Here is a 10,739-nt window from a genome sequence, read left to right as displayed (position 1 = left end):
GGTGGTGTGTGTTTTGTGTTTGACCCTTTTGGAATTTGCAATTTAAAAATACAAAAAAAATATTTTAATTTCCCTTAATTTTATTTTAATAACAAAAATATTTGATAGAAGCATATATTCAACTCTTGTTTGGGTTCTCTTTCTAACGAACTTTGGTCACTAGCATATATAAATAGAAATTATAAAGAAATAGAAATAAACTTATAATAATAATAAATAAAAAAACTTAATCGAGAAAAGAAGATTTAATTATTTATAGAATTTGGTTCTGATGCTTCTGCATAATTAGATGCACTGCAGAGTCTACAGGGTACACTGCATTGCCCCTTTCTTGAATTGCCAAATCTACACTTCGAAAGTAAAACCGAATTTCAGTAACAATATATATAGATCTGCAAAGGATTTTTCCCATGATAATGTCACACCAGCAGCAACAAACTTGAATTCTTGCAAAAATATCTGAGAGATGCCAGTTTTCACCATCATCATTCACTTCCAAGGCTAAAGAATGCCACACCTTATTCCTGAACATTTGTAAGATCTTCATGACTGGAAGCTGATCTCATGCTATATTCTGCTACGAGCTTCGAAAATAAAGATGACTTGTCCTCGAGCAACTTTCCGGGAGTATCATATTCCTTTAAGAGTCCTGCAACAGAAAATTAGTGAGAAAACACCAAGAGGCTGCTGACAAAAGTTTGAAGCAATAGTAGCCTACCATGATCTAATAATGCAACACGATCACTGTCGAGAACGGATGTTATCCTATGAGCGATGGTTATCACAGTTGAGTTAGTAAAGTGCTGCTTGAGGGTTTGCTGAATCAGATTATCGGTTGCTGTGTCGACAGATGCTGTGGCCTCGTCGAGCACGAGGACCTGGCTTTTCTTCAGCAGAACACGCCCCAGACAAACTAGTTGCCTTTGGCCAACACTCCAGTTCTCTCCGTTTTCGGATACTGAAAATGGTGATCACAATTCAAGAAACATACAATTTATGAGTAAACACCATAGAGGATTTTAGCCACAACAAAACTGTCTTACGAACACTTCATATTTTCTGAGCTCAAGTTTTTCAGATAACATCTTTTAGAATCAGGTGGTCAAAATTTAAAGACACCTACTACACAATACCCTTTATATCACAAGCATTGGATTTCTATCGCAGGAACTTTGCAGCTCAATACCCGATACACACACGTATGGCTGAATATTATTAATTTTGTGCTTCCATTCCTTGACCTTCAGCTTATTCATGAGAGATGTGTTATATACAAATCTATTGTTTTTTTGCCTACCTCCCATAAAATCGAACTTTTGATGAAAATGATTTTTTAAACAGAATAGAAAAATTTGCAAGTAACGGTTAAATATGTAAACCTGAGGAATCGAGCTTCCCTTCCTTTCTCCGGACATCATCTCCAAGCTGGCACTTGTCTAAAGCCTATAGAGAGGAAGACAATTACTTAGCATAATCAATCCACGGAGAAATATTTCAACTTTTCTGTATACACCAACGCACCTCCCAAATCTGTTCATCAGTGTATTCTTCAAGGGGGTCTAAGTTACTTCGAATTGTTCCCTCAAACATTGTAGGATCTTGTGGTATTATGCTTAATCTTGATCGTAAGTCGTGCAATCCAATGGATGATATATCAATACCATCAATCAGTATTTGCCCACCGGTAGGATCAACAATGCGGAAGAGGGTCTGAATAAGAGTCGATTTACCACTTCCGGTCCTCCCAACTATGCCAGTCCTCTTTCTCCCAATGAAAGTACATGTAAGGCCTCTCAAAACAAGAGGCAGGTGTGGAGCATATCGAACCTACAAATAATAATAAGGTTATTTTTGGTCAATATAACTTCAGGATAATCGAGATAATGAACTTTCTACGGAAGAACAAAGGAAATTGACCTGAAGATCTTGGATATTAACTTCTCCATTTGTTGGCCATTGACTCAGTGGCCTATTTGATTCTATGACAAGCGGGGGCTCACTTGGGATGGAAATGTACTGAAGTATTCTTTCAACTGATATGATCCTATTCTCCAAAGTGCAAAAATTCCAAACTACCCATGATTGTAACATATTTAAATTAAGTCCATATGTTATTGCCAAACCAGCAACACCTGGAGAAGAAGAAGAAGAAGAAGAAGAAGAGTTAGCTGTGTATGCATATGCTAAATTTTCCATTTGATAAATTTGTAAACACTCACTAGGATCAATTGCTCCCTTGGGAATAGAAATCAAGAAAACCAACGAAAAAGCAAAAGTAACTAGAGACAATACATCCAATCGGATGCATAGCCACTCCATTGCACCAGCAGTGTGAAACTTTGGCCTAGAATATCCATCTATCAGTTTCATGCTAGTGTCCCGAAATCTGGGCTCCTGCTCGAAGCTTCTGATCGTGCTTGATCCTGAGAGTGTCTCTGAAAAGTGCTGTATAACTGGAGCCTTGCACACCCCACATAAACGAGCCAGTTCCCGTGCTGAAGCTATGTAATATTTCTACCGAAGGACAAAAATTTGGTAATATAAGCATTTTTACAAATTGCATTTACATATATGATAGCATAAATTACATTTGATTGCAACATGAAACTTGAAGGCTCGACAAATTACCTGTAACCATAGGCAAATAGCGATCATAGGAATAAAAATGATGAAGACCTGCCACGCGACTTGAGACATGACAAAGATAATTCCAAGAAGCTGTATTATAGCGAAAGCAAAGAGTCCAACCAGAGATGCCATGTTCAAATCCACCGTACTTTGGTCTGTTGATGCCTGTGAGAGAACAAAGCTAGGTTGATAAATTTATCGATGCTAGTAAACTCATCAATCTCAAAAAGATCAAAACAAAACTAATTCAAATATATTAATTCCTACTCGGTTTAGAATTCTCCCACTGGGGGTGGAATCAAAGAAAGACATGGGGGCGCGAAATATGCATTGATGCATAGTGTTAAATAGTATCGTTGCTGTTTTGTAACCGGCCGTCACAAGGAGCACGGCTCTTGCAAAAACACAGAAAGAGCTTCCAATCGACAAAGCAACATAGACAAGGATGAGTGTGGAACTCCCAACGGGAGAGACCACATCCTTGGAAACTGGGGTTGCCCAAGCCATCCAGTAATTACTTCCAATTTGAAGAGCCTGAAACAGAATCTGTGCCAGTAATATAAAGGGTACAAGAAGTCCACCATATGCGGTTGTAATATATTTCCAGTAAACAGCTAGTCCAACTCTTCCTTTCTCTCTTTCCTCTTCTTCCACAAGCTGTCCCCTAATCTCATCGCTACCATTGACTTTATCATTTCTATTATTCTGAGATTCTTGTTTCTGCAAAACTTTCTTGGCATTGTCAGAGATACCTTCTTCACCCTTGGATGTCGCCCAGGAATCAATGGCTGATAAAGCTTCTTCATGCGCGCCAACAAGTTCCATGAAGTCACTTCCCGATAAGAGAATATCATTGTACTTCCCAGCTTGTTTAATTTTTCCATCTTTCATAACCTAATGATAAAATAAATTCGGCTTTCATGTGATGCAGATGGAGAGTAAAATGCAATAAATAACAGATGAACATCTTACCACAATGATGTCCGCAGCAGGCAAGAACTCAACTTGATGTGTAACATAGATAACTGTTTTCAAACTCAAAAGTCCCAGTATACATTCCTATAATTACAAATAGCAAAAAAGATTAGAACTATTGGTCACATAAATACTAGAAACAAGGAAATGTGGTTCTTACATTGAACAGATGAGTTCCTGTGTGTGCATCAACAGCACTGAACGGGTCATCAAACAAATAGATGTCGGCATCCTGGTATAGAGCCCGAGCAATCTGTATCCTCTGCTTCTGTCCGCCACTCAAGTTGATTCCCCTCTCCCCAATAACAGTTTGATCGCCAAATGGAAGAATTTCCAGGTCTTTCTTCAATGAACACGCTTCCAGGACCTTATCATAAAGTTGTCTGTCCATGTCCTTGCCAAACAGTATGTTCTCTTCAATCTTTCCACTCTGTATCCAAGGCGACTGAGCAACATAGGCCTTTTTTCCTGCTAGCCTAACTATCCCAGATATTTTTGGCATTTCACCTAAAACACAGGAAAGTAAGCTCGACTTGCCGGAACCAACAGTGCCACAAATGGCTACCCTCATTCCACGGGACACACTTAAATTAATATCTTTCAATGTCAGGGTAGAAGATGATACATCCCAGGCAAAGTTCCCATCAATTATCTCTATTGCCATCTTCGAACTACTAAATGGAAGCTTCTCAATAACTTCATGCTGCAAGTCGTCGAGGGAAAGAAATGATGCAATTCGATCAAGCGAAACCTTGGTCTGAACAATCATGGATATTGTATCAGGAAGATTGTAAATAGGTTCTTGAAGTATTCTGAAGGTTGCGAGCGCAGATAGTATCTTCCCTGACTCAAGTGGGATCCCCATCACTATGCAAGCACCAAAAGTTATCACAGACACAAACGTAGGCGCACCCCAGAATACAAATGTTGTAACAGCTGAAGTATAAAGATATTTTCTCAACCACCCCGCTTCAATGTTCCTAAGATCAAGAATTCTAGACAGGAACTTCATCTCCCAGGCCTGAAGTTTGAGAATTCTCATGTTCCTCAATACCTCAGAAGTCGACTTCATCCTGGCATCTTTAGATTTCATCAATTTATCCTGAAATTTCTCTTGCAATTTCCCCAATGGGACATTTGCTAGCATCACCAAAACAGTCGCAACAAGTGCCGCTATTGAAGCAAGGCCAACATTTCTATACAAGATTGCCAAAGCCAAAACAACTTGTATAATAACCATCCAGGGATCATGCATATACCAACCAAAGTCACCAATTCTCTCAGCATCAACTGACATAATATTTATGATCTCCCCGGTGGTATGCCCCTGCTTTGATTGGCAAGAAAGAATCAATCCCTTATTATATACCTTTGCAACTAATGCTGCCCTGGCCCTGTATCCTGCCCGCTGCACGGTAAAGAACCAATGTCTCTGTGACACACACTCGAATACCTTTGCAATAAAAAAGGCAGAGACTAACAAATAGCCCTCGTTTTTGGAATCTCTATGGCCATTTAAGTACTGAACTAGATTATCAATTAGATATGGACCAACATATGAAGACAATGTGTAGACAAGAACATAAACAGCAGATACTGCAATTTCCTGTCGGGTGGTAAAAACCAATCCCTTTACTAGCATAAATGTGGTGACTTTAGTACTTCCTCCGCTCTCTGTCTCCAACTTACTGTTAAAGATAGGAAACGCTCCTTTAACAGTATCCAAAGGGGAAAGTTGAGGAACATCCTCAAGGTCCAGAGTTTTCTTATAGCCAAGAGCAATCAAAGGACCCATCCATGAGAAAGTAAAAAGACTAAAAGTTCCAGCTTTGGCGTAGGGGGTCACAGTTTCATCCCCTCTGGAAGGCTTTTTAGACTCTATACCGCGACTAGCACTACCATTCAGAAGGGGTTCATGAAGGGTTGTTCCTTCATTCCTTTTTTCACCAAAAAATCCTAAGTAACAGAAGTACACACTCGTTACAAAGGAAACAACGTCAGAGACCCAAAACAGACTTGACAGAAAATGTTGCCTTTTGTAATAAAGAACGTCTATCACGAGGCAATAACAAGACACAGAGAAGTTAACCCCCCACCAAAGCCTGAAAACAAGTGGGTACTTGGTCTCACTGTCCAAGATGCGGGTGCCGAAGAAAAGAGACAGTGATATCCAAGCAAGAGTTTTAACCCCCAAATCCAATAATGTCACAATCTTTTCTTCAGACCAACCATTTGTATACCAATAAAAATGGTTCAATATGCATAAAACAAGGTTAAACAACGAAAGACACAAACAAAAAAACAGGGTCGCTTTGTAATACAAGGGACCGGCATGTTTAACATTTTGTTTCTGCCTTTCACCACCATCACCGCTCCTTGATTTCTTACAAACCCATGAGACTGATACGAGCACAAATAATATTAGGTGCAAAGAGCCGGTGAAGACACGCAGGAAAACGGGATTGAGGAGAGAAGAACCCCCCATGTCAGCAAACGTAAACGGGCGTGCCTGAGAAAGAAAAACATGAATATCCGTCAAGGAGGATGATGATGTTTGTAGAAAACCCATCACACTAAGGCTTCCAGAGCCCGGCAATAGGGTTTATGGTGCAACACAAGGTTTATTTAGTCTGCCGCCGTAATGTGCCAATATCGAGCGCGCAAAACAGCAGGAAGTGGATGTGTTGTATTTTAGCACTCCGAAGTCAAAAGGGTATGCACGCTCATATTTCCCGTATTCTTGATTGATAGGGTATTTATTATTCCCAAAAAGTGTATCCATCCAAACATAATTGCTTCTCTGTACTTTGACGGGAAAAGGGGCGTGAAGGGTCAGAGTTCCTTGGGTGCTAGGTAACGTGGTTGGCAAGGCTTGGGAGACGGAGATAGCAAAGACCATATAGACACATGGCAATCAACATAAAGACGCTCGTCTCTCAAATATTTGTTAAATAACCTTATTACATATACAACTTATATATTATAAAAGAATATTTCTCTTGTGATATGATTTTACGAATTTTTATTTGTAAGACGGGTTAATCCTATCAATATTCATAATAAAAAGTAATACTCTTAGCATAAAGAGTAATATTTTTTCATGCATGACCCAAACAAAAAATATGTCTCATAAAATATGATATGTGAGACCGTATCACATTTTTTCCATTAAAAAAATCATAATGTGGCAAATCGGATCAAGATTTTAAATTTATAGATTTTTTTTTTTTAGATTTCTCCTTTTACTGTATGAAACCAGTATTATATGAATTAATTTATTATGATCAATAAATTACTATGTTACTATCGTATCAAATTTTAAAATGCATATCTGAATATGAATATACAGATATCATAATCGTAATAATTATTTAAAAAAAATTTATGTAAACCCATAGATTCCCAACCCAAAACTAGGTTATCGACCTAAAAACAATAGTATCGAAAATGTTCGATTGTCTATTTAGAATTATTTCAATGTATTTATTGTCTTTAACTAAGTTTCCATAAATTTAAAAATATATTATATCTATATTGTTTAGCATTCTATTAAGATACTATTGAAAATATATTCTTGATAAAAATATTTTTAAATTGTGGTTATGTGCTACTTAAAGGAAAATCTGAATTCGTATTCATTTTAAAGAAAATTATAATCATAGTTTTTTGTATTGAGATATTTAAGGAAAAATCAGAGTACACCTTAAGAAGAAATATCAGTAGGACTGAACTCAGAATGATCTAATACGGAACCAAAAGCAGTGGTCGGAAAGTTAATCTTTTACCATAATCTGTCAGACTATACTAGTGACATCCGTTTTGTTTGTATTATCTATCAGATAATGTCCTTATTTATTATAGTCGTTATGTACAATAGTACACTTTATTTAAATTCATTAAATGAATCGTAAAAATCCTTAATTGATCACTATTATTTTGGGTACAAAAACATATAGCAAGTATTTCTGGATTCATGTACTCGTAATAAAAGAACATTGTTCACATTTGAACGTTGAAGATGATTTATAAAAAAGTTTCATGAGGTGTTCCCAAACACCGACCTTTTTGCGAAATTACGAAATCACTCACACCTTCTAGCTTATCATATTGAAAGTATATTAAAAAACCAGCATATGCGATAAAGTTCTATCAGATTCAGAATATCATCTGTGATATCATTGTTCACATACTTTTTCATTGTATTTACTTACTGAAAAGTGTGAATGATTTTTAATATGTGGAAAGAGTCTTTGCCAAAATTAAAATTAAGTGTTAAATGTAATCCTAAGAGTTTTAGTAGGCAAAGGTAAGTCCTACCGAAGTGGTTTTGTACAAGTGTGTGTTGATCAGAGTTCTTTAGTGATACCTTCTGGAAACAGAAGAAATGGAAAGTAGAAGGGTTTTGTCCTTCGAACTTCAAAAAAAAAACTCATGTTATTTTACCTTCTAATGTCTTTAAGTTTCATCAAGTGTTGTTGACTGTTTTTGCACTTTTAACTAGTCCACTGCACTTTCAAATAGCGAGATCAACTTCTGACTCATAAGAAGGTTTGACACATATTTTAGAAGCAAAAGAAAGAAAAATTTTGGAGTGTTCATTCAACTCACCCCCTTCTAAACACTCAACGGATCCTAACAAGTGATATCAAGAGCAAGGTTTATCTAGTTCTGAAACATCTACTTCAAAAGCTATGGCATCTTTCATAAAGATTCTCATGTTCTCTAAAGAAGACTTCGACGACTAAAAAATCAGGATGAAAGCTTATCTTGCAGCACAAGACAATGACATGTAGTATGTCATCATTGATGGTCTCATTAAGATTATGAAAGTCAATACAGTAGTGGTTATAACAGAAGGAGCTCCACAAATGCTGGAAAAACACAAAAGTGAGTAGACCAGCGAAGATAAAAAGAAAGCTAACCTGGATAATGTAGCCATTGATATTATGCATTGTAATATTTCATGTTCGCAATCTTACTTGATTTTGATGTTAAACAAAACTTGTTATTTTGTTACTAATGAACTTACCTAAGTGTGCAGTTAGCTGAAGATAACTGAAGCTATCGAAGAATGCAAACTGAAAGTATCAATTGATTAATCAAACTGAACCAGTTCAACTGATGAATCGTAAACCAGTTCAACTGATTGTCCAGCCGATAAGTGGTTCAGCAGAAGACCTTCAGAAGCCCGGCCAGCTGATGAATAGTTCAACTGATGAAGAGCCCAGCTGACCAGTTCAACTGAATCAATGAAATCAGTTCAGCTGATGAGCCAACTGATTTCACCTCATCAGAACAAGACTAGTTCTGGACTGACCAATTCAGAACATCAGTTAGGAGCAAACTAGTTTGAAGAACACGACAAGCTTATCTAAATGGATTCCAGCTGTGCGCACTGAGGAAAAACTATTGTTCAGTCAAATGAAAATAATAGACGTTGCATCAATGTTTAAAGCCAAAACATTCCAGAATAGCTGTCGGAAAGTACATACATATTTCGAGGACATATTCAAAATGCAACAGATACAATAATTGAGTCTCATTGTACGATAAATTTTCGCGCCTATAAATAGAAGATGAATATCAGTGAAGAATATAACAAGTACCAGAACAACAAGAGTGTGTGATGAATAGTCTTTGACACACGACGTTAAACAAGTATTGGCTGGAATGTGTTGCATTCAGTCTAGGCTAGGATTTCAGTTAGGCAGTAGCGTAAGTCCTAATCTGAGTGGGTTTGTACAAGGTGTTGTATAAATCAAAGTCTTCGAGTGTATCCTACCCGAGGAGGTTGAAGGGGTGATGTAGGAGCAGTTGAAGTCTCCGAACATCCATAAACATATCTTGTCGAGTCAGAGATTATGAGTCAAGAGTTTGATTTACAGTTTTATATCGATTCATGTCTTTCAGATTATGATACATGTTATTGATAACTGTTCCATGCTTTTATATCTGTTTATATGATTGCATGTATACGTTGTTTATACTGGAAATATATTTCTCACCGGAGTTATCCGGCTGTTGTTGTGTTTGTATGTGTGCATGACAACAGGTGGGACAGGATCAGAGTCGAGAAGAGGATGAGAGATTGAGATTAGCGTGGAGATTCGGACCCAAAAGTAGATCTGTTTCATTACTTGATATGTAGTGGATAAACCCTAGTTTGTTATGATTTGTACTTTGTACAAGACTCGTACTTTTGATCTAGATTTTGATCTTGTAAATGAAATAAGATTTAATTCATATGTTGCGCACTCTTGTATTTAAAAAAAAATATATGACCCAGTTTACTTAATTGTTACATTTGATCCTAATACTGATTAAGAAGATGAATTAGCGTCCGGGTCCCCACGGTGTTCATGGTCGTGTTCGTATTAGTCACAACCAACTCTAATCCTTCAAAACATATCATCGTATTCATCATTTATAAAAATCATACATGTACGTAAATTTCCTTAAAATCAAGCATGCAATGTATTTTTTGTATTTCCATAAAAAGTCATTTTCGTGATTACATATACATTTAAAACATGTAAATTTGTGATCAGGGCGCTGTCAAGACTGCTAACTTGACCCGCGTGCAAAATGACCATTTTGCCCTTGGAAACCTAATTGACCAATTTACCCCTGGACATCAAAATTTCGACCCGAAGTCAACCAACTAATTATAACACCTCAAAACATAATTATAATTATTTCCTAGACATAAACTCGAGTCCAAACGAGTCATAAGCGCTAAAACCACTGCGCCTAAGCGCTGACACTTTGGTTCTGCGGCGCTTGGTGAGCGCCTAGGCGCCCGGCGTCGGCGCGGCATCGCTATCAGCCCCGACTTTGAACCCATCATTGAAGTGATGACGAAAGAAAATGAGTGTCTTTGCATGGTCCTTCTGAGACATTTCATTTCCTTCTTTGATTGTCGACTAAATTCATAGAGATAAGGTGGACCTCGATATCCAAAACCCATTATAAATAATTTTTTCCAGTCAAGACAAGTGCTTCAAGTTCAAATTTGGTGATGTTCGTTATTGCAACTTGAAAAAATATATATAATTAGAATTATAACAAAAACATATTAGAATGATAACATTTATTGAGTAATATTGTATTACTATTCTTGAAAATAAATAGTATAA

At 37.1% G+C, this 10,739-nt stretch overlaps 1 protein-coding gene across 1 annotated transcript; it reads right to left on the bottom strand.

Annotated features, from left to right (window-relative positions):
• Positions 1–226: 226 nt before the first annotated feature.
• On the bottom strand, positions 227–6,339 carry LOC142531723 (ABC transporter C family member 3-like). Its single transcript, XM_075637949.1, has 10 exons — positions 3,764–6,339; positions 3,601–3,687; positions 2,896–3,522; positions 2,629–2,793; positions 2,220–2,514; positions 1,918–2,132; positions 1,522–1,827; positions 1,380–1,443; positions 719–958; positions 227–649 (listed from the first exon to the last, which is right to left on the bottom strand). Exons 1-10 carry the CDS (start codon positions 6,170–6,172, stop codon positions 519–521), a joined length of 4,539 nt encoding a protein of 1,512 aa, XP_075494064.1. The 5' UTR covers positions 6,173–6,339; the 3' UTR covers positions 227–518.
• Positions 6,340–10,739: the final 4,400 nt, after the last annotated feature.

The sequence above is a fragment of the Primulina tabacum genome, chromosome 2 (genome assembly GCF_025594145.1).
Source record: "Primulina tabacum isolate GXHZ01 chromosome 2, ASM2559414v2, whole genome shotgun sequence".
NCBI classification, from domain to species: Eukaryota; Viridiplantae; Streptophyta; class Magnoliopsida; order Lamiales; family Gesneriaceae; genus Primulina; species Primulina tabacum.
The sequence above is the reverse complement of the archived record's forward strand: the minus strand, read 5'-3'. Positions and strand labels throughout refer to the sequence as shown.

Excerpts from the sequence above, each read along its gene's own strand:
- LOC142531723 (XM_075637949.1), bottom strand. The coding sequence starts at position 6,172 with ATGGGTTTTCTACAAACATCATCATCCTCCTTGACGGATATTCATGTT. Across the intron at positions 3,688-3,763 it reads CAGGAACTCATCTGTTCAAT|GAATGTATACTGGGACTTTT; the intron begins GTAAGAACCACA and ends TTGTAATTATAG. Across the intron at positions 1,828-1,917 it reads TTAATATCCAAGATCTTCAG|GTTCGATATGCTCCACACCT; the intron begins GTCAATTTCCTT and ends TATTATTTGTAG.